General features: G+C 43.5%; 1 protein-coding gene across 1 annotated transcript in view; it reads left to right on the top strand.

Moving 5' to 3' along the window:
- PDZD7 (PDZ domain containing 7) overlaps positions 1–25,162 on the top strand; it is a 148,536-nt gene that overhangs the window by 31,701 nt on the left and 91,673 nt on the right. The window contains exon 2 of the mRNA XM_082268408.1: positions 15,113–15,524. Coding sequence (XP_082124534.1) covers positions 15,332–15,524 — 193 coding nt within the window. The 5' untranslated portion in view covers positions 15,113–15,331. The remainder of the gene's footprint in view (positions 1–15,112; positions 15,525–25,162) is intronic.

Raw genomic sequence — 25,162 nt, 5'->3', positions numbered from 1 at the left:
GCTTCCCACAAAAGCTGAAATTGAGGCGCTGATCATACGGATTGAAGAAACACATCGGGCGGATATGCAAGAACTTCGCAAAGACATGACACATATATCAAATAGAGTTGTCACAAATGAAGCGAAGACTACTGAAGTTAAAGAACAGGTGGACGATCTAAGGAAAACCACAAAAGCGCTGTATGAAACCTCCATAAATATGCAATTACAGATGGAAGACCTAGAAGATCGGAGCCGCAGGGGGAATTTGAAATTGAGAGGTGTTCCCGAGGAGGAAGGAGAAAACTTACATGAGAAGGTGAGAGATATCTTTCAGAAACTTTTACTCTCCACCACCTCTCACTCAACGTCCCCCATGGAAATAGACAGGGTCCACAGAACTGCGGGGTATAGAAGTACGGATCCCAATAGACCCCGGGACATTGTATGTAAATTACATTATTATACACAAAAGGAGGAAATCCTCTGTAAAGCCTGGGAAATAAGTACTGTTGAATCTGCAGGGGCCAAAATAAAGATACTCCCGGACCTATCTAAAGCCACTTTACATCGTAGAGCCTTATTAAGGCCAGTGCTTGAAAGAGCAAAACAGCTAGGTTTTAGGTACAGATGGGGGTACCCCTTAGCAGTGACTTTTTTTAAGGAGTGTAATTTCTTTATCTTGCGCACCCCAGAAGATTTATGTAACTTATTTGACTTTCTTGGTACGGAACCGGTGGAAGTACAGGACTGGCTTGTGACCCCCTTAAGAACAAGGGGTTATCCAAGTGGGGGAACCTGGGACAGGAGACTGAATGGAAATAAGATAGCTCATGCCTAAGAAACCAGGATAAAATAAGGAAAAGGATGGACTTTTATTTTTTATTTATTTTTTTTTTTTTAGGGGGCCCCTATATCTTTTTTTTCTTTGTCAGGGGAGAGGGAAGTTAAACAGATACATATATATATAGATAGATATACTGATTTTTGGATCTCCTGGTAATTCTTCTTTATGTGAACTTCCCCCCTCCCCCATCTCTTTTTTTTTTTTTTGAGGAGGATAGTATGACGAGGTTTGTCCCCTAATTGGTGTAGATATACGCCATCGTCAACCCCATCTTCAACCCCATCTTGCTACCTTTTTTTTTTTTTTGGAAAAACTTTTGACTTCCTGGAATAGATGGTGGACATTTAGTTGACTATACAAGCTGAAGGAGGGATGTTTTCTTTTTTTTTTGTGTGGCCTCTCTCCCTTTTTTTTTTTTTTTTTTCCCTCAGAATTTGTAAGATGATGTTTAATTTGATGGGTTTTTTTTTTTTCTTGGAGTGGTTTTTTTTTTTTTTTTTCTCGTGTGGTTGGTGATTTTTCTAGGTTTGATTTAGGGGTTTTTCTTTTTTTTTTTTTTTTTTTTTTTTTTTTTTCTTGGGGTAATGATAATATAAATGTGTGGATATCTGCTTAGCAAATGACTGGTAAATAGGTGGGTAAGAAAGGGGAATGAGGTGCTCACAATTCACAAGTCACAATTAACAATGTAATATGAAACTAATGTGTATTTTAATTTACTATTATTATTTTTTATATATGATACAATATTACTCAGATCAAACACTTATTTGTTTAATAGGACTGAAATAAGAGGTCCCTAAGAGGGTGATAGAACACAGGGATAGAGGTGGTTGAGCCGGGGTTTTTTCACCTTTTTCTTTTTTTTTTTTTTTGTCACTTTCTGGCAGGGCTCTGCTATTTTTTATTTTTCTTTCACAATAATGCCCAAGGGGAATTATAACTTCCCCTGGAATGAGAGGGAGAAAAGGAGAGAGAGGGGAGGGGGAGAGGGAGGAGAAGGTACGGTTTGGGGTTCTTTCCTCCTTTTTTTTTTTTTTTAGATCAAAACACCAAATTGCTTAACAGGACCGAAGTAAGAGGCCCTTAAGAGGATGATAGAACATGGTGATTTTCTTTTTTTTTTTTTTTTTTTTTTTTATTAACCCTCCTTTTGGTGATAGACCAGGGTATTAAGAAGGGAGGGGGGAAATAGTAAGAGATGTAGGGGTCACGTATGTTTTCCTTTTTTCTTTTTCTCTGTTCTTCCCTCCCTCTCTTCTTTTTATCCTTCTATGTTTACGGGGATGTTTGAAATGAGGGACATGAGAGGGAGAGGGGGGGACTAAGGGAAGAAGAAGTGAAGGCATATGAAGGAAATGTCATTAGACCATGGAAAATACCGGGTCGGGATCCGGGAGTATGTGGGGAGAGTTCCTCTTTTAGTTTTTAGTTTTTTTTTGTCATTTATTCTTCTTGATATTCTCTGGCCTGATCCATCTACAACCCCATCTAGGAAATTGCTCAAAGAGCCAATAAAGAATTGGAAGAGCAAATTAGCGCAAAGCTACATTAGGGACCTCTTATAATTAAGGGGCCAAGTAGGTACCTTCCCCTTTTTTCCCCCTAAACCCCCAGGGGGGTTTACTTTTTTTTTTTTTTTTTTTTTTTTTTGTGTGTTCCCCTCTCCTTTTAAAATGGAAAATATACAAATTCTATCTATTAACGCAAAGGGCCTTAATGTGCCCGAAAAAAGGAAAATCTTGTTAGACGATTTGAAAAGATCAAAGGTTGATATTGCAATGGTACAGGAGACACATTTTAGAGAGGATAAATGCCCAAGACTAGGTAACAATTCTTTTCCTATAGTTTACCATGCAACTAACTCGGAGGCAAAGTCAAAAGGGGTGTCCATCCTGATATCAAGGAACCTACCCTGGAAATGTAAGCAAATACTGAACGACCCAAATGGTCGTTACTTATTTATAAAAGGGACGATACGGGAGACCGTAGTTACATTAGCTAATATGTATGTACCAAATATAAAACAGGACGGATTCCTTGGTAGAGGGATGAACATATTAAATGAGTTTAGAGAAGGACAACTAATAATAGGAGGAGATTTGAATATACCTCTGATCCCAGCAGAGGATACATCACGGGGAACATCTTCAATCCCTGTAAGGGTACAAAAAAAGTTCTCCAAAATATTAAAAGAAGGTCAATTAATATACGCATGGCGTCTCAAACACCCAGGAGAAAGAGATTATTCATTTTACTCCCCCCTACATCAACAATATTCCCGTATAGATTATTTTCTGATTCCCCATAGCCAATTATATGCTATTAAAGATATAAAGATGGGAGTAGCGACTTGGTCTGACCACGCCCCAATCACAACAACTTATGAGCTACCAAATAAAAAAGAGAGGAGAGAAACAACCTGGAGACTGAATGAAAGTCTTTTACAGGACCAAGAGACTATGACAGAGGTTGAATCAGAGATCTAATTTTTTTTTTAAGACTAACATTACAGAAGACTTAGACCCAGGTATAATATGGGAAACTCATAAAGCAGTTATACGAGGGATATTAATCAAACATGGGTCCAGGATCAAAAAACAACGAAGTAAACAATTAAATTATTTACTCCAATCCCTATATATAACAGAGGCAAAACATAAACATGCGCCGACAACAGAGGGTAAGGTGGAACTCCAAAGAATAAGAAAAGATATTAACGAACTTTTAACCTATAAGGCTAAAGCAGCAATTCAGAAAACTAAAAAGAATATCTATGTATCAGGTGATAAATGCGGAAGGTTATTGGCAAGATCACTTAGAGATCAAAACTCGTCGTCATACATACCACATATAGTAAATGACGCAGGACAGAAAGTGATATACCCCAAACAGATAACCCAAGAATTTAAAAAGTACTATGAAACCTTATATAACTTAAAAACCCTGATAATCTCACAGACGCAGATGGAGGACTATGTTCAATCCTCACAAATACCCCAACTGACAGAAGAGGAGAGTAAGATTCTTGAATCTCCAATTACAGTAGTGGAGATAATGGAAATTATAAAAAATATTAAAATAGGGAAGGCACCTGGTCCCGATGGATTCACTATACATTACTATAGGAAATTAATGCCATACTTGAAAGAATTTATCAGGGACATGTTCAACGCATGGGGAGCAGGGAATAGTATCCCCAAAGAAACCATACATGCACATATAACGGTGATCCCCAAAGAAGGGAAAGACCCTTCTTCGTGCAAAAGTTACAGACCAATCTCATTACTGAACACTGATTTCAAAATTTTTACAAAGATTATAGCAGCAAGATTACAGAAATACCTAACAAAACTGATCCATCTAGACCAGGTCGGTTTTGTCCCAAACCGAGAGGCAAGGGACAATACGACCAAGCTACTGAATTTAATACATATAACGCATCAAAATAAGATACCAACGATCCTGCTTAATACCGACGCAGAGAAAGCGTTTGATAGGGTTAGGTGGGAATATATGTTTGCTGTCCTGCGTCACATAAGATTAGGAGAGAAAATGCAAAGGTGGATAAGACAGAGCTACTCAATCCCATCAGCTAGAGTAAAGGCAAATGGAGTTCTTTCTTCAGAATTCTCAATAGCAAATGGAACAAGACAGGGGTGCCCACTGTCACCAATTTTGTTTGTATTGTCATTGGAGCCCTTTCTCTGCAAGATACGTACAAATCCGGACATCACAGGGATCAAAGTGGGGAAGGTCCAATATAAAATATCAGCGTACGCAGATGATGTTCTATTCACGATTACAAACCCAATTATATCACTCCCCAGTCTGCTACGTGAATTGGAGAATTACAGTACTCAATCAAATATGAGGATAAACTTTATTAAGTCCGAAACAATGGGATTAGAATTATCGGAGGCACTTCAACAACAACTATGTGAAAACTTTAAGTTGAATTGGACACAGAAGGCCCTAAAATATCTAGGGACACGGATTACACCAAAAATATCACAACTATTTAGTGCAAATTTTAACCCCCTATTACAATCAATAAATATATTATTGCAAAAATGGAAAGGGGGAATGCACTCATGGATAGGTAGGTGTAATATAATCAAAATGAGTATCCTACCAAAATTTCTTTACATGGCCCAGGCACTTCCTATCCATATTCCACTTTGCTTTTTATCTCAGATTGAAACTAATATAATGAATTTTATTTGGAAATCAAAACGCCCAAGAATAGGGAAAAAATATCTTTTCAAATCCAAGACAGAAGGGGGCTTGGCAGTTCCGAACATGAGAAAATATTATCAAGCTATTCAACTAGGAAGGGTGATAGATTGGTGTCGCCATGGGGAACATAAGTTATGGCCAAACTTAGAGCAGGCACAATGCGAGATTTTACTGAAAAGAGCTCCATGGTGCTATAAGATCTTACCAGCAGCAATTAAGAACCATCCTACCATAGGAAACACGATAAAAACGTGCGCGAAAATATTTGAACAAGAAAAACTTATACGAGAAAATTCTACTTTGTATCCAGTCTTGGGGAACCCCCACTTTGAGATAGGATGTCAGGATAAGAAATTCAAAACATTAGTAGAGAAAGGAAAATTCCAGATATCAGATTTTGTCTCAGAGACAGGATGGATAACTATGGAGGAATTAACAGATGCCTATGGCCATTTCCGTTTAGATTTTTGGAGAGCGTTCCAATTACGCCATTTTTTAGGGACATTGCAGATACCATCCCAAGAGGATAAAACTCTCTTACCATTTGAAAAAATATGTATCCAGAATGGGATTCTGAAACATACAATATCTAAAATATACTCTTTGATAATTCTATCAACAGAAAGGCGTAAATTACTGTTTCTAAGGGAATAGGAGAGGGAAATGGACATTATATTTTCAATAGAACAAGAAAATCAAATAATACGGTCAGTATTCTCAACCTCAATGTGTGTTAAAATCCAAGAATTAAACTATAAGATCTTTACTAGATGGTATTATACCCCAGCTAAATTAAACAAAATCTCAGTATTAAATACGGACCGTTGCTGGAGGTGTGGGACAGAGAGGGGGACAATGTTCCACATGTTCTGGACATGTCCGAAACTTGAGGGGTTTTGGGAACAGATTTGGAGGATAACACAGAAGATTATGAAAGATAATTTCCCCAAGGAGCCATCTCTCTTTCTGCTCCTCGCCCCTAGTAAATTGGTGCAAAACTACAGAAACTCGATTATGCCCCACCTAGTAAATGCCGCAAAGTTATGTATAACCCTTAGATGGAGAGATACCGAGCCACCTAACATAAACATGTGGGTGAGAAAAGTGGAAGAGATAAGCAATTTGGAGAAATTAGTATTATATTCTCGTCAACAAGGAGATAAATATGAGGAGAAATGGAAACAGTGGAAAAATTATATCAACTCCGAAGAAGGCCAATCCGTATTCATAGAACAAGAATCAGTTCAGTAGGATGTAGAAAATAGATAAACAAAAAACAACAGAGTATGGACTGGGGAAGAGAAGGAAGAAGGGGAGAGGAGGGAGAGAGGACAGTGAAAGAAGGAGTAAAGGAAAGGGGGAAAAAAGCGCCAATGGAGTGCAGTTTTTAAAAAAAAGGAAGTTTATTAAAAAAAGGAACAGGTGACTCGATAATGGACTCACTTCAGTGCAGTCACTGTGGTGCCCTCCCTGGTGTTGGTCAGTTAGCTCGGTGCCTGCTCTGGGTCCTGGTGCGGTCCAATCTTCCGGGAGAAGTCCGGGGTCTCTCAGGCGACTTCCGGGTCGGATCAGCATAGGAGATGTGGAGCGTTGTGGAGGCTTCTTCCGGCTGCGTCTGACGTCACGGGGTGTCTGGGCTTTGGTGGGCGTATCCGGGCGTCACAACATGTTTCGGAGCATGCGCAACATGCCGCTGGCGGGCATGCGCACTCCTTTGTCAAGTGTCCGGATGGGAGGACGTGCAGGAAATTATATAGGAGACTGGGGGCGTCATTAAGGAATAAAAGCGGCAACGGCCAAAGAGAATCTTAAAGCGGCAATGTTCATAGGAGGCACAGGGGAAAAGAATCGTATATACGATAACACACAAATATGTGTAATGTCCGAAATGTCTTTTTGGCAAAGCTGACCAAGCGGTCCGGGGGCATATTCAAGGCACAGGATAAAAACATTTGATACTTGTACAAAAAGGAAACACTGAGAGGCATATCTGAATATACAGGGACTAGACAATGATTATGAAAACAATAATAATAATAATAAGGTTATGATTATAGCAGCTTGAGGTAAATAGCAGTTAAGGGAAGGCTAGTGTCTAACGGGGCTGACCCCATGAAAAGTGGGTCAGGGGATCATCTTCCTGTTTGGGTAGAAAGAGATCAGGGGGGGGGGAAGAAGAGGTGGAGCTGGGTGGGGTATTGGGGAAGGGGGTGGGGGTTTTTTTTTGTTAGAGGTAAGGGGAGGAAGGGTGAGGGAGGGGAGGGGGGAGGGGGGGGATGATGGGGGGTAAGGCAGAGGAGGGGGGGGAAAGAGGGGAGAAAGGGGAAGAAAAGGGGAAGGGGGGGGGAAAAGGAGGAGGGGGAGAGGAGGAAGGGGGGGTTTGTTTATTTGGGAGGTAGGGGGGGGGAAGGGGAGGGAAATGGGGGGGGGGGGTTTGGGTAGGAGGGTTTTGGGTGCATACTTACGGGTGGTGTTCTTGATGGGCATGAATTATGTAGGGTATATGTGACCTGAAATGAGGACAACAGAAAGCATTAGATTTTGGATTATTAAGAGGGCTAAAGGATAGTGTTCACATCAAGTTCCTCGTTGAGTCCGGAGGGACTGAGGCTGTCCAAAGTTCTGCTGGAGGTATGGTGTTTGGGATGGATTCGAGGACCCAGATTTTTAGACCGGCAGTGGATTGGTGGTGGAATTCCAGAAAGTGTCGTGGGACACTGTGATGGTCGCTCCCTGTCTCTATATAGCGTCTATGTTTTCCAAACCGTTGTCTGAGGGGGCAGGTGGTGCGGCCCACATATAACCGAGGGCATGGGCAAGATAGACAGTATATTACATAGTCAGTGGAACAGTTATAGAAGTCTTTGAAGGTATAGGTGATGCCTTTATGTATAAATGATTTTTGGCCATGTTGGATAAAGGCACACGTTTTGCATAGGGCCTTTTTGCATTGAAAGATCCCTTTTAGTGGTATGAGGCAGAGGGGATTGGGTTTGGGAGTTTTTAGCTTGCTGGGTGCTATTTTAGCTTTAAGTGATGGAGCCTTGCGGTAGGTAATGCGGGGTTTGTCCATAATATGGGTGGAGAGGTGTGGGTCCTGTTTGAGGATACCCCAATGTCGGGAGAGTATGCTCTCCATTTTTTTATGTTTTCCGTGGAATTGGGTGATGAAGCGGACTGCGGTGTCTGATTGGGCGTTCTCTTTTTTGGGGGGTTTGCCAGGCAGGTATGTGGTGTAAGATGTATCGATTATGTGTTCTGGGTAACCTTTATCTTGAAATTTCTTTTTTAGATGTTGGCTGTGAGTATGGTAGTCGGTATCTTTAGTGCAGTTTTGTCGTAGACAGCAAAACTGACTTTTGGGTATGTTGTTGACCCACAATGGGTGGTGGCAGCTGTCATAGTGGAGGTATGAATTCCCTCCCTCCCTCCTCTGCCTTACCCCCCATCATCCCCCCCCCTCCCCCCTCCCCTCCCTCACCCTTCCTCCCCTTACCTCTAACAAAAAAAACCCCCCACCCCCTTCCCCAATACCCCACCCAGCTCCACCTCTTCTTTCCCCCCCCCCCCTGATCTCTTTCTACCCAAACAGGAAGATGATCCCCTGACCCACTTTTCATGGGGTCAGCCCCGTTAGACACTAGCCTTCCCTTAACTGCTATTTACCTCAAGCTGCTATAATCATAACCTTATTATTATTATTATTGTTTTCATAATCATTGTCTAGTCCCTGTATATTCAGATATGCCTCTCAGTGTTTCCTTTTTGTACAAGTATCAAATGTTTTTATCCTGTGCCTTGAATATGCCCCCGGACCGCTTGGTCAGCTTTGCCAAAAAGACATTTCGGACATTACACATATTTGTGTGTTATCGTATATACGATTCTTTTCCCCTGTGCCTCCTATGAACATTGCCGCTTTAAGATTCTCTTTGGCCGTTGCTTTTATTCCTTAATGACGCCCCCAGTCTCCTATATAATTTCCTGCACGTCCTCCCATCCGGACACTTGACAAAGGAGTGCGCATGCCCGCCAGCGGCATGTTGCGCATGCTCCGAAACATGTTGTGACGCCCGGATACGCCCACCAAAGCCCAGACACCCCGTGACGTCAGACGCAGCCGGAAGAAGCCTCCACAACGCTCCACATCTCCTATGCTGATCCGACCCGGAAGTCGCCTGAGAGACCCCGGACTTCTCCCGGAAGATTGGACCGCATCAGGACCCAGAGCAGGCACCGAGCTAACTGACCAACACCAGGGAGGGCACCACAGTGACTGCACTGAAGTGAGTCCATTATCGAGTCACCTGTTCCTTTTTTTAATAAACTTCCTTTTTTAAAAAACTGCACTCCATTGGCGCTTTTTTCCCCCTTTCCTTTATGATTAACATTGAGCTGCTTCGCTCACCCGGAGAGCAGCCCGGAGTGCAACCCATCCTCATCCACCCACTGAACAGTGGATCGTCCACACCCAGACTCCCCCTCCCCCCTCCCCCCTTACACCCGGGGTCAGCCCAACACTCTCAGCCTCCAGGCATCTGAGCCCTACTCCCCCCCCAAGGCTGCTCCAGCTGACAACTAGTCTAAGCACCAGTGTCCTGCCTGAACCCCGCCTGACCATTTGCCTCTACTAGCAGCCATAATAGAGAGCAGCACCCCCTGTGAGCGCTTTAAATAACATACTTTCTTTTTCCAGTGAAAGAAGGAGTGAGAAAAGAAAAGAAAAAATTTTTTTTTTTTTTTTTTTTTTTTTGATTGTTTGGACCCCGGGGGAATGGGGAGAAGGGGAAGGAGGGAAAAGAAAATGAAAAATGGGAGATTTGGGTTTGGTTACAGAGTAACAGGAAGAAATTAGTCCCGTACAAGGGAAATAGATGTTGTATATATCATGATTTTGGAAATTAAAATGTAAAAGATAATGATTATAAATGTATGTAACTGAACTTAAAGAAATAAAGATATAATTTGAAAAAAAAAAAAAAATGGTAGCACCTGCTGTAGATTGGACTACTATTTTATGCTATATATTTGGATTTACTACGTTTTATGCTGTCCACCAACCACGGTATACTGGGCAGAGGATGTCCTGCTATGTTTCACTGGAATAATATATATATATATATATATATATATATATATATATATATATATATATATATATATATATATATATATTTTTTTTTTTTTTTTACATACCGTCACCAGTGCAGTGTCACTATGGTGACATTGTACGGCTGTGGCGGTGATCATGTACAGTGGTTCTGATATCACTGTATATCAGGGACCACCAGTTTTTGTCTGTGATCCCCACCACAGCAGTACCATGTCACAAGACCAGTGCAGTCAGGAAGGTCACAAGACCTGTGTCCTAAATTACCACTGCACCAGTCACAGTGTCCCTGATCACCGCCACACCAGTCTCAGTGTTGCCATAAGGCTTCATTTACATCTGTTCCCCATGTTGTGATGGCTGTATATACCCGCATGGGGATGCAAAGGTGTACTGTGCATCCCTAAGTAGATAGTCCCTTTCAAGTCAGTTGGGATGCAGTGGCTGCACTGACACAACTGCTGTTCCCAGTGTTACATCTGTGCACCTTCACCTAAATGGGTCATGTTCAGCAGGCATACAGGAGTTATAGTTCCTGCCACAGCAGTAAAACAAAGCATCACAGTTGCAGCATGTGTACACCCCCGGCCGCTGCTTCTGCAGCTAAAGGGGGTAGTGTTTGTTGGCAGTAAAACCACCTCTCAGCTGCAAGGTTTTACTGCTCCTCAACCTTACTTGTGAACAAGCCATTTTCTGTCTGCTGCCTGTACTGACCCTAGTCCATTTATTGACCCCTTTTTTGCCTGCTGCCTGCACCAATCCTTTGCCTGCTTGCTGACCTTGTCATTGCCTGCCACCTGAACTGATCCTTCTGCACTTCCGACTGACTACGTTCCTGCCAGTCCCAGCCATGGACAACTGCAGTCCTGGAACCACAGGAACTCTTTGTTCTTCCTTTCTTCAGCCTTCTCTACTTCCTGACCAGTAAACATGGCATTCCAGGGGGCAGTCACCTACCAGTAGGCTAGGAATGCCTTGCTTATAAGAACGGGGACTTCTATAGGTTATTCTAAGCTAAGCTGTATTCCCTGACCACTTGTACAGAGGCGACCATTACAGTGCATTGTTTTCTATACAGTGTTGGTTGGTTTGTGTGATACACAATATGCAGTGTCCCTTACATAATCAATCCAAACATTGCAAAAGTCTCACACATGTGGTATCTTTATACTCAGGAGGAGTAGCAGAATGATTTTTTTTGGGATGAAATTCCAAGTACGTCCATGCTCTGTGTGAGACATATCCTAATAAATTGACAACTTTGTATAACAAAGTTCATCCTAATTTCCTTTCCACAAAAACCTGTAGCAAAAAGATGAAGTCATCAAAAGACTCACCATGCCTCTTAAAGAATACCTGCTCTTTGAAAGCCCAAAGGTGCTTCTTGGATTTTAGGCCCCTCTTTGCATTTAGGCTGTGAAAAAGTCTCACACATGTGAAATCTCCATACGCAAGAGGCACAGCAGAATGTGTTTTAGGGTTTAGGGTTTAACTTTAAGGTTAGAAAATAGTCAGACAACTATTAGCAGCACAAATTCCTCAATTAAATAGACATAGCCTGTAAAATCTAATGTGATAAGAATTCATATCATGAAAAAAAGTGCTCAATTGCAATAAAAGCCTATAAATACATCATAATGGATAAAAAGAAAAAAACAGGAAAAAATAGTACAAAGTTCTTCCAAAGATATGTAAAATCCTAGATAAAGTGCAAAAGTAGGCCAAGTGTATAAAAAGTGCATCTATTGTCCAAACAAATGGAGCTCAACCTCAACAAATATTTATTCCTTTGAATTCAAAAAAGCATATTTATTCTTCTTAAAAGTGCCAAGTGCTATCCACCAGATCCAGTTGTGATGGTGACACCATCCGTGTGCTAGGAGATTAGAAAGATTTCAAACTCACCGGATGTTGTTGATCTCTTTTACCTTATGGCAAAAAAAGATCAATTGGTGCTTAGGAGATCCCCATTATCTCTAGTCCACCAGCCCATGCGTGTTTTAGGGAGGATGATCCTATATGTGGGTTTTAGAAAACACAAGAGACTGACTCCTCATAGGGTAGTATCCTTTAAAATCTTTGTTTTTATTTAACCACTTGCCTACTCTGCACTTGAAACCCTTCCCATCCAGGCCAATTTTTAGCTTTCAGTGCTGTCACACTTTGACTGACAATTGCGCGGTCATGCTACACTGTACCCATATGAAATTTTTATCATTTTTTTCACACAAATAGAGCTTTCTTTTGGTGGTATTTAATCCTCTCTGGGTTTTTTATTTTTTACAAAAAAAAAGAATAAAGACAGAAAATTTTGAAAAAAAGTTTTTCTTATTTTCTGCGAGTAAATTTTGAAAATAAATTTTTCTCCTTCACTGATGTGCGCTGATGAGGCGGCACTGATGGGCACTGATGAGGTGGCACTTATGGGCACTGATGAGGTGGCACTTATGGGCACTGATGAGGAGGTACTAATATGCCGCACTGATGAGCACTGATAGGCGGCACTGATAGGCGGCATTGATAGGCGGCACTGATAGGCGGCACTGATGAGCACTGATAGGCGGCACTGCTGGGCACAGAGGTGGCACTGAGAGGTGGCACTGCTGGGCACTGAGAGGCGGCACTGACGGGCGGCACTGATAGGCGGCACTGATGGGCACTGGCGGATGGCACTGATGGACACTGACGGGTGGCACTGATGAGCACTGATGGGTGGCACTGATGCGCACTGATGGGCAGCACCATCAGTGCCCACACTCAGTGCCCATAGTGCTGCCAGTCAGTGCTCATCAGTGCCTAGATGAGCAGGCACTGATGGGCACTGACTAGCAGCACTATGGGCACTGATTGTGGGCATTGATGGGGGGCACTGATGGCGGGCACTGTGGGCACTGATGGCGGGCACTGTGTGTGTTTTTTTACCTTTAGTAATCAGGGCACTGGTGATCAGTGCCCTTATTACATCGCTGTGTGTCCCCGGCGGCTGACGGCTCCCCCTCCTTCCTCACACTGCAGGCTCCGTGTGAGGAAGGAGCGCCGGCGATGAGAGATGATCTCATATGTTTACATATGAGATCATCTCTCATTGGACGGCTTGATCACGTGGTGAATGGCCGCTGTGATTGGCCATTCACCACGATCTGTGATCGGCCATGTCCAAGGGACACGGCCGACACAGATTCTCCCCGATGCGCGCTCGTGGGAGCGCGCGGGGGGCATGTCACTGGGAGGCCGTTTAAAAACGGCCTCCCGAAAATTCAAGTCCGCGCTGCAGCCGTATATAGGCTGTAGCGTGGATGGGAGCAGGTTAATAGTTGCAATGACAGCACAATAACGATGGACAAGATTCACAGAGCGAGCAACGTGCGTATCAACTTGATGCATTTCGTCACGAAAAATGGCGTTATCGCTCTGAGCACAGCTTGAAATGCATGCAGCAATAGGAAGTTCCGGAGCGGCGCCGCTTCCCGAATAGTGTGTGGGCAACCCACACGGGAAGCCCCGGGCTGAGATACGGAGGAATCTTGTCCATCGCCTGCCGTGCCATTCCTTCAGAGCCCAGTGCCGTGAACAGCGGCTCCCACACGCATGCGCGGGAGTGATGTAATCGCGCCTCCGGCCAATCAGATGATGCCAATCAGAACATGTCAGCCGTCCTGTCGGCACTGGGGGGGCTTTGTTTTTAGTACTTCAGTATGCGATGCATACTAGCTCATTATGCCTTTGTCTTTACAGGTTTTTTTTTTCACATTTTTTTTCAGCCAGTTTACTTCCTCTTTAAAGTACTTCCTGCATAGGGTGACAACCTTCAGTACCTGCATTGCCATCCAAGCTTCTGATGGAGATCGCAAGTGGGCATTTCAACAAGCATCATGTAGGCATGGTACTTTTTTGTCAGGAATTCCAAACTAAACAATGCCATGCAGCTACTGCTGGAGTACATGTATGTAGTCAGGAAGTGAGATGAAACAAAAGAAGAAAGCAATACTTTGTTTAACCCCTTCCTACCGCCTCCTGGCAACCCTTTACCTGACTCCTAATGCCCAAGTGGTAGTGTCCTGATCACATGATAGCTCTCACAGTGGTCACATGATCAAGAGCTCATCCTGCTGATTCCCTATCACAAACAAAGACTGAGAGCTGCCGTTGCCAACTCAGTCAGTGTGCATGGTAATTGATCTCTTAACACACAACTTTGGACCCCATTGACAGTGTGACAGCTGTTTGTTAAGGCCCAGACTCCCTACCACTGCATATATGCATTAGAGTGGCAGGAAGAGGTTAAAATGCAGTTTTTATGATACACAATGTGTCCCCCAACTAGGCACCCATGGTTCCCCCAGTCACTTCTGTGTTCAACCTACCTGAAAGGTAAATATACTGTAAATTCTATGTATTTTACAGGGTGCTTACAGTTTTAATATTTTATTAAACTTCTAAAACATGTTTGGGGTTTGTGTTTAAGAACCGTTTTGTTTTAAATAGAGTGGTGGAAATGTTAGCAAGTTTTTATTGCTGCCTGTGATGCCATGGATGGTCAACGGGACAGGTTGTGAGGGGAATCTACCTAATGGGGATACAGACATTAATAAACTGACTTATGCTTCATAGAATAGAATAGGTTTATAACATTCACGAATCCATAGCTAGAACCAGTAGTTTGTCGATTGCTGGGTGGTGGGGGAGAGAGGCTTCCTTTTGATGTCATTACTTCATTAACATTGATAGCGTTTAAACGTGCATGCGAAAAGTCCACTTAAGTGTACTCATCAATGTTGTGTAATAATCCTTTAATACCCAAATATGTAGGCCCAGGTATACGTATGCTGTACTGAATTTAAACCTACAATATGAAAATAATAAATTAAAGCAAAGTAAGTGAAAACAAAATACATGAATGTGGAAATTCTAAAATTCTATACTGTATTTTTTTGTAGTTTAGGAAGAGTTGACTTTTGAGTTCCATCAAGCAAAATGGAATCCTCTGAATTTCTGGAAATGTTCTGAAGACATGCTTTCATTCAGTATGCTCCTTATTTACCTCTTTTGGTGGGAGATGACATGAAGAGGATTTGACAACGCTGATGTTCATTTCTCCATCAAGATCACTTATCAGGCTCTAGGATCCCTATGACTTGCTGCCACATACCGCCGTCATGGCTCATGCTATTGAAGTGGATGACAATGAGATGACCCAAGGTGATTATCCTGGGAGCTCCAGGAGAGACTCTTCACTTAGGGCAAGACATCTATTCCGTAGGCTGAACAGACCCGGGAATGGACACCCCAAAGGGCTGAGAGCTACTTCTCCAATGGGAAGGGTCATCTTAATAAACTCACCATTAGAAGGTAAACTTCTTTTTATTTGTAGTCAGCTATTGTAGGATCGGTTTTAAAAATTACAGAATAACCTGTAACCTGTTATACTTGACAACACTACTGCATCAAGACATTTAAATCAAATAAAGATAAACACTCAGGAATGTATACTTGTAGTGCTTTAACATTTTTCATTATTCCAGCAACCTAACCTCCCAAGGAAAGCTTTAGCTAGCTTTATTAAGATGCATTCGTTCTTTCGCAGTGTAGTGTATTCTCAGTGTTGCCCAACAGAGGCTGTCTTCTTTCAAGGTAAACCATCACTCTCAGGGTAAACCATCACCCTAGGTCAGGGGTCTTCAAACTATGGCCCTCCAGATGTTTGGGAACTACAATTCCCATCATGCCTATTCATGTCTGTGAATGTCAGAGTTTTACAATGCTTCATGGGATGTGTAGTTCCCCAACAGCTGGAGGGCCGTAGTTTGAGGATCCCTGCTCTAGGTTATTAAAGTAGGTAAATCTGTCGGTTAACAAACCTCATATGTTTCTTTCATTTACTTTTGGTATGACTTTTGTTAAAGCCCAAATTTAACTTTTGTTTTTTGTTTTTTTGTTTTTTCATTCCAAACTGTGCTTTTATGAAAGGTCTTACATACACAGTAAAGGTAGACAGGATACAAATGTAATAAAGTAAGTGGTAGAAACATAGTTGCATTGTTAGTCAGGTGGTAAGACAGACAGACAGACACAGAGACAGAAGTGCAGATTCTAGGTTCAGCCAATGAGGCCATCCAGTAAAAGAGCTGCAGCCTAGTAGAAGAATGGCACTATACATTATACAAAATCTATCGCATAAATGGCTGTGTATGTAAAGATGATGTCAATAAGAACAAATTGAGCAAAAAAATGAACCAGAGTGTGGTTTGTGTGGACACATCAATGGGCCATAAGGAGGTGTTCAATGAAAAGTGCTTAGGTGTGTTTGTGTGTCACTTTTCTCCTTCTAGAGAGATGATACAGTGCAGGGATGGTCTGCAATGCAGCAGAGGTTCATTTTGGGCTATAGGGTTACATTCTATCCCCAAATTTGTTATATTGTGACAGAGGCATACCTAGGGTTTCCAGCACCCTTGCCTATGAGCTGTATTTTCTTTCTCTTGTTTAGATCAATTTAATTGATTTTCTACATTTTTAACCACTTAAGCCCCGGAGGATTTACCTGCTAAAAGACCAGGGGGTATTTTGCGATTCGGCACTGCGCGAATTTAACGGACAATTGCGCGGTCGTGCGACGCTGTACCTAAACGAATTTGACGTCCTTTTTTTCCCACAAACAGAGCTTTCTTTTGGTGGTATTTGATCACCTGTGCGATTTTTTGATCACGCGCTATAAACAAAAAAAGAGCGACAATTTTGCAAAAATAACAATATTTTTCACATATTTTTATATGAAATTCCCCCCAAAAAAAATGTAAAAATCAAAATTTTTTAACATTTTTAGCCAATTTGTTTTATCCTACCTATGTTTGGTAAAAAAAAATCGCAAAAAGCGTATTTTGATTGGTTTGCGCAAAAGTTATCGCGTTTACTAACAAAGGGAAAGATTTTTGTCATTTTTGTTGTTTTTTTTTTTAACGCGTAATGGCGGCGATCTGCGATTTTTTTTGCGGTACTGCGACATTGCGGCGGACAGATCGGACCCTTGACTGACATTTTTGACACTTTTGGGGTTACCAGTGACATTTCTACAGTAATCAGTGCTATACATATGCACTGTTACTGTAAAAATACACTGGCAGTGAAGGGGTTAACTTTATTTGGGAGGGAGGGGCTGTGTGTGTCCCTAGGGGCGTGATTCTTACTGTGATTGGCTGTGGCTCTAGCTGTAAGGACACTGATCAACGGATCTACATACTAGATCCGTGTAATCAGTGTCTTTACAGCGAGGAGAATGACAGGCAGCTTGTTTACACAAGCTGCCTGACATTCTCCCTCTTCCCCCGACGATCGCCGAGTGGCCGGCGGACATCGGGTCCGCTGGTCACACGCGCGGGGGGATGCGTGACCGCACGGGAGCGCGCCTCCGCGGGCGCGCGCTCGCTCCCCAGACCCTCCCAGGCTAGTGACGTTAATTAACCTCACTCTGCCTGGTAGGGGCTGACCGCCGCAGTAAATCTACTTGCGGCGGTCGGCAACCAGTTAAAGGTGATGTTCCTATATAAGTTATCCACCATGTAAAGGGAAACTAAAGAAACATATGTAGCATTATATTTTGCTTCCTAATCCTCCCTGTCCCATAAAAAAAAATATATATATATTTATATATATATATATATATATATATATATATATATATGGGAATTGAAAGTTTCTCAGTTGTCCCTTGTTGGCCCAGTGTAGAGCTCTCTAGTGGGCAAATATTGTATCAGGTGTGAACAACAAGAGAGGGGAGAGAGAGGGGGAAGGGGAAGGGGAGAGAGAGGGGGGAGAGGGGGATGGGGAGAGAGAGGGGGGAGAGGGAGGAGGGGAGAGAGGGGGAGAGAGAGGGGGAGGGGGGAGAGAGGGGGTTTGACAGAGGGGGAGAGGGGAAGAGTGCGAGAGAGAGAGGGGGGAAAGAGAGAGAGGGGAGAGACAGGGGGGAGAGAAGGGGGAGTTTGACGGGGGGAGAGGGGGGAGAGAGAGAGGGGGAGAGAGATATAGAGGGGGAGAGAGAGAGCGGGGGAGGGAGAGAGAAAGAGGGAGAGAGGAAGGTGACAAAGAAAGAGAGAGGGGGTGACACAGAGAGAGGGGGGTGACACAAAGAGAGGGGGTGACAGAGAGAGGGGGGTAACAGAGGGAGAGGGGAGTAACCGAGAGAGGGGGGTGACAGAGAAAGAGAGGGGTGACAGAGAGAGAGGGGTGACAGAGAGAGAGGGTGGTGACAGAGGGAGAGAGGGGTATCAGAGAGGGGGGGTGACTGAGAGAGAGAGAGAGGGGGGTGACAGAGCGAGAGAGAGGGGGTGATGGAGAAAGAGGGGGTGACAGAGAGAGAGAGAGGGGGGTCCACGGTCAGCCTGTCCTTCAGGTCTTTGAGTGGAGAGGTTGAAGGAATCTTGCCATGCTGAGCGACCGTACAGGCTCCTCTGACATCCCCAGTGCAGCCACCATCCCCAGCCTGCCGCATAGCTGGAGCCGACTGATGATGTCACAGTCATGTGACCGCTGACCGGCCGTATGTGTGGGCAGAGACGGAGATTGGAGTGGACACAGAGCTCCAGGATTGGAGCCGCACGCTGCCTGGGGGCGCCGGGGGTGCAGGCTTAGTGGAGGGCACAAAAATCACTACTAATGCTGCCAATTTTTTGCGCCCCCCCCCCCGGCCTGCACCCCTGGCGGGTGGCGGTCTAGCCAACCCTTTGGTTTGCCCCTGTATTTGGAGGGACATCCCCAGTGTTTATAGAGAGGTTGTTTGTATGACAGGATTGCATAAAGGTTGGTGTCAAAGCTTGAATCCAAAGTTTTACAATTTGTTTCCTAAACATTAACAAGGATTCCTGTAAAAATATACATGTGTAGGTGAAATGCTGAATATGCCTAGGGGGTTTAAAGTTATTGTACAGCCCATATTGTCATAGAAAAATGTAATAAAGTCACACCAATAGTCTTGTATTGCCAAGCAAGACCAAATTAAGTGATAAAAAGCTCCTAAACATTTAGTGCACAAGAGGCTGTAAGAAAGTCTCATCTTAGATGAATGAATGGAGGTCAAGTATGTAAGGTCAAGTTTGTAAGGATGTAAAGGTTTGTAAATTTGTCTGATCATTTTAAGGAGGTTTATTTTAAACTCTGCCAGAGTCCCATCCCATTTCTGCTCATCCATGGATCCCACTTCTAATTTTCAAGATGCCTTCTTAATTTGAGCCTTTACCATTGCTGTTGGGTTTTTTAATTAGTGGCACAATGTAGACATCAGTGTACATAATTGTTTTAAAGTGTTACTAAACTCACAATAGTAAAATCAGTCTTATATGCAATAAAGCACACTTGTTATACTCACTGTGGAACCTAAGGGGTTAATTCTCTGTATTGTGTAAAAATGCTGTATGATCCTTGCTTCTCTGATCCTCCCCTTCTTTTACTGTACTGTCCCAAATCCATCTACTGATAATACAGAGCCTTGGGGGCACACTGCACATGCTCAATTTGGTGTGTATTGCTAGACAGTTTTTTTTTTTTTTTTTTTTGGGGGGGGGGGGGGAAATCAGCACATGTGACATGACATGTGTCATGTGATCAGCACAGGGCCAATCAGCACTGTCCAGACAGAGGATCAGCCTCATAGGACAGTCAGAGAAGAATGAAATCTCCTCCCACAGGCTCTAACCAGTGCTCGTCTGGACACTGATAGAAGTTACGAGACTGCTATATACTGCTAACAAGAAAAAGTATTTAGCAGTTTAAATTTACTAAAAAAATTGCATTTCCATGTTCTGTGTACTGTGGGAGACCAGATATAGTGAATGCAGGGTCCCCGGTTTGGTAACACATTAAAAGTCCCTCTTAAGGGTTGTCAGATAGTTCTGTAGATGAGAGTTCCTCCTCAGCAGTGTAATGAAGTTGGAGATACAAAGTGCATTTGGTTAAGAAGCTGAAAGCAATAATCCCTTTGCAGAGGTCTAACACACCCTGTGCCAGAGCTTTCCAATCAGTAGAAACCATGAGCTTCTCTGATCGTAGAACTATGGAGTGTGCCGGACCTCTTCAGAGAGACAACTGTTTCCCAACAAAAAGCAAGGATGTCATTCTGCAGCATGCTGGCAGGGGACGGGCTTTTCTTCTCAGACTATGGCTGCTTTTTAAACAAAACCAGCTGTAAGACTGTACACCTTTTGTATAGATGCACTTTAATGCATTTAGCTAATTTAAACTGAAGGTTCAGTTGGGTTTAGGATGAATTTTATTTTGCCTGTGTCTGAACCGATAACAACCGATAACAATCAGTCTGACACTAAAGCTGGATACACACTATACAATTTTTGTTGTTAGATTTCCTTTAGATTTACCTAAAACTATGTAGTTCAGGGCCTGCCTGATTGCTTACAAATTGAAAGTGTTTAGGTTTGACCATAGGCGTGTGCAGGGGGTGTGCCTGGGCACACCCTAATCACTAGGTGCGGCGCAGATTCCCCCTACTGCCTGGGCTTCCTCTCCCCCTAGCTGCTTCGGCGAATGTATCAGGATGGAGGCTAATAAATATGTAATTTACCAGGTACCTTTCTTTTCTAAATGAACACAGTGAACACTCACTGTGTTCATGTATGACTGAAGCATAGTAAACTGTGCTTACTATGCTTCAGTTTGTGAATGAACAGGAAGCCAATCAGCACAGAGCACTTTCCATTCATTCAACGTCCAGTGCAGCTGAAGCTGCAGAGAAAGGCATGTGTGTTTGAGCTTTGGGGTGCACACCCGAATGTAATAGGCTGCGCACACCTATGAGTTTGACCTCATATTATATGGCTTTGGTAAATCTAAAGAAAAAAATCTAAAGAAAATTTTATAGTGTGTATCCAGCTTAAGAGGTAACTTCTGCTGAGACTAGGTAAACATCAATCCTTGAGAGATATTACTGTGCTGCTAAAACAATTCAGGAGTGGAGATTTAAATTATATTACTAATGCTCATTTAAGACCACATTTTCAGCCGACAACGGGCTTAGGGGGTGACAACGCTCACTCTACTGTATAAGGATGACATAAAAACGCCTCTTTCACGTTGGACATTTTTAATACTGTTTGTTGTTTGGGGCGTCTGCCATTTTTATTTTATGGCCCTAAACACCCTTGCTCACTAGCTTATGTGTCCATATACACATAGGCTTTTAGAGGATTTTAGAGGCATCCAGGAGCAGCGGCATTTTGGCAGAAAATTGCTTAAAGCGTGTCAATGCATCTAAATGCACCTTAATATTATTCTGGCTAACAAAATGAACGAACACCCAAGCGCATTACTCACCTTAACGTGCCTACACTCATATACGAGCATCCATCATTGTCGTCTAGGAGAGATGGCCAAAGCGTCCATTGTGCATAAGCACACCCTCCGGCTTCTTGTCCATACCATAGATGGGTGGGGTCCTGTGTCCTTTTTCTTAACAAAAGTGGAGCTACTCTTTAACCACTTCAGCTCCGGAAGGTTTTACCCCCTTCATGACCACGCCATTTTCTGCGATTCGGCACTGCATTACTTTAATGAAAAATTGCGTGGTTGTGCGACGCTGTACACAAGAAACAATTGATGTCCTTTTTTCCCACAAAAGGAGCTTTCTTTTGGTGGTATTTGATCACCTCTGCGGTTTTTAGATTTTGCGCTATAAACAAAAAAAGAGCAACAATTTTGAAAAAACACAATATTTTTTACTTTCTGCTATAAAACATTCCAAATAAAAAAAATTCAAAAATCTAATTTTTTTATCAGTTTAGGCCAATTTGTATTCTGCTACATATTTTAGGTAAAAGAAAAATCCCAAAAAGCGTATTTTATTTGGTTTGCGCAAAAGTTATAGTGTTTACAAACTATGGGATAGATTTGTGGACTTTGTTTTGTTTTTGTTTTTATTAGTAATGGCGGTGATCAGCAATTTTTAGCGGGTCTGAGGACCCCTAACTAACATTTTTGACACTTTTTGGGGACCAGTGACATTAATACAGTAATCAGTGCTACATAATATGCACTGTTACTGTATAAATTACACTGGTAGGGAAGGGGTTAACACTGGGGGTGATCAAAGGGTTAAATGCATGCCTGTTTGTGCTTACTGACTGTGGGGGGGAAGGAACAGAGAGATTGAGGTCTCAGCTTAGCTATATCACAGATATCTCTGTGCCTGTGTGAAAGAAGACTCACCTGCTTTGTTTACATAAACAAGGCGGGCCTTCTGTCAGTTTCTGTGACAATCGCAGGAGGCTGGCGGTGATCGAGCCCGCTCCTCCCGCTGCCTGACTCCCGCTGTGTCTAATCACAGCGTCAGCATGGCCCCCATGACCACGTGCACATAATCACGTAGATCTACTCAATTATGCGCAGCCGAGCCGCCCTGCCACAGTAAATCTCGAGGGGCGGTCGGCAAGCGGTTAAAAGGAGAAGTCCAGGCAAAACCTAACTAACGCTAAACCTGCTCTGTGTCACATTCTAACCCTGATCTATCTAACCCTGAAAAGCAAAAATCACTGTACTTACCTATTCTACAGCTGATCAGGTTCAGCTAAATTTGACAGTGACCGTTTGTGGACGGCAGTCTTCAAGTCATTCCACAGATTTTCAATGGGATTTAAATCTGGGCTCTGACTAGGCCATGCAAGAACATTCACCTTTTTCTCCCTCAACCACTGTGTGGTTATTTGTTACTGTGTGCTTTGGGTCATTGTCGTGTCGGAAGGTAGACCTTCATCCCATTGACAACTTTCTGGCAGAGGGCAGCATCTTTTTCTTAAAAATTTGATGGTATTTTGCCCCATCCATTTCTCTGCTATCCTGACAAGTGCTCCAGTCCCTGTTGCAAGGAGGTTTACCTTTTTTTCCTTCAACCATTGTGTGGTCATTTTTGCTGTGTGCTTTGGGTCATATCATGTTGAAGGGTAAACTTTCTTTACCCTTCAACATTTCTTTACAGAGGCAGAACTGGAAGCCAACATAACTGGAATCAAATCCTGTGAGGAGGGTGCAGGGAATGGGACCGAGCCATGCTGTGTGTGTGTCCATGGACGCATACAGCACAGCTCAGGAGCTATCCCCCAGTTGTGCCCCTTTAGCAAGCAGCTTGCTTTGGGGCATACACAGAATTGGAGGAGCTGAGAGCGCCAGTGGGGGATCCCAGAAGAAGAGGTTCAGAGCAGGTTTATTATTTAAATTAAAAAACATAACCTTTATGCTCCGTTCACACTATTGCGATGACAATGGAAATTACATTGTTTTCCATGGTGCCTGTTCACATCAATGTGACTTAGCACAGCACGATTTTGGAAAATGTTCCTTTACTACTTTGGTGCAATTCCATCACAAATTTGGCCCCGTAGACTATGCAAACTACACCAAAGTTGCATCCAAGTTGCACTACATAATCGCAATGAAAATCGGATCAAAATCAGATTGCAACAGTAAGAACCTAGCCTTATAATCTCTGTGGGTTTGCCTCCTTGTATTTATATTAGTAGAATGCTCTGGAACAACTACCACTTTTGTTTTTATATAAGATGAACAAAACAACTAAGTTGGCCCCTTTTAAATGCAAACGAGGAAAGTCTCTGTTCTCAGGCACTCTCTAAGGAATGTAAAGAAAAAGGGGTTTGAATAAGCCCCTTTTTCTAGATGGGATGGTGACAGGCTATTTCAAACTTTAGAGAAGCCATCTTAAAAGGGTTTTAGATAAGCATAGCTGTTGCTAGGGTAGATTAGTCATACGAGGTTATGTTTGGTTAGAATAAGCCCCAATCGGAGTGGGATCTTAATGTAGCTAGGGAGTTTAGGCTATCAACCAGTTCTAACCTGTCTTCTTCCCGCCTTCCAGAGCCTGCCTGTGGGTTATAAAAGGGGGCTCATTCTCATAAGCCGTCACTCACCTCAAGAAATAACTTTGTGTCAAGTTACCAGCTTTCTGTCACGTCAAAGCAGAGTTTGCGCTTCGTGGACTTTACCGCTTGCTGTTTTCACCCAACACAAGAGGGACCTTCGTGTCAACTATACCGGTCTTCTGTCGCCTTCGTCGGAATGAGTCTTCTCCGTCGTCTCATCGAGCGGGCCGGTGAAGAAGGGGCCGAAGAGTGGATCAAGCGATGTCTAGCCATGCCGTCCGCCGCGAGTCAAGATGCGCCGCCGGAAGATGCTGTTCGTCCCTCACCTGTGACGGAGCCGGTCGCCGGGTCAAGTCGCGGAGCGGAAGTCGTCAGCGGCGAAGGTCGGAGGTCATCGCCGTCACCGGTACCGGAAGAAGATGATCGAGCAGATGACCTGCGCAGGCGCGGTTCGCGAGGACGTTCCAGGGAGGGTGCCGTCCCGGCGAAGAGGAGGCAGGCTCCTCGCCGCCGGTTGTCGCCATCCAACGACGACGGACCGGAGCGAGGACAGACGGCACGTCTGCCGTTGCGGGGAGCAGAGAGAGGCAGACCTGCCTCTCACACCGCCGGAGGTCCGGTAGCAGCGGCAGCGGACGCGGATCGGGTTCTGCGGGATCCAGATCATCCGCCCATCCGGGGGCAAGGTGAGATTCACAGGGCTTCTTCATTACAGGCTACTCTGATGGGGTCACGCTGTCCCGCCCGTTTAGATCCTCAATGCTCACGTATGGCGGGCAGTGCTTCCAGGGAGTTAGATTCTTCTGCACAGACAGCCGGTGCCTTAACCGATTTATTTCAGGGTTTTCTCACTAACTTTCAGGCTATTTTACATTCTAACGCTCCTTCACCTGCTGTACCTGTATCTACCACCCCTATGGTTACTATGCCTGTATCTGCTGTACCTGTATCGCTTCTTGGCCTTTTGGCTAAGATCAAGTGTAGTATCTGTTCTTATCAGTTATTATGGAACCTGATGGTTAGTATCGGTGGGGGCGCGAAATGAACCAGGGCGCTCCGGAACTACCGGGGGACTGGGAAGTAAGCCACACCAGAGAAAGCCGGAGGAGTCCATTG

Source organism: Pelophylax lessonae (assembly GCF_965119305.1).
Source record: "Pelophylax lessonae genome assembly, chromosome: 9".
NCBI lineage: Eukaryota > Metazoa > Chordata > Amphibia > Anura > Ranidae > Pelophylax > Pelophylax lessonae.
The sequence above is the reverse complement of the archived record's forward strand: the minus strand, read 5'-3'. Positions and strand labels throughout refer to the sequence as shown.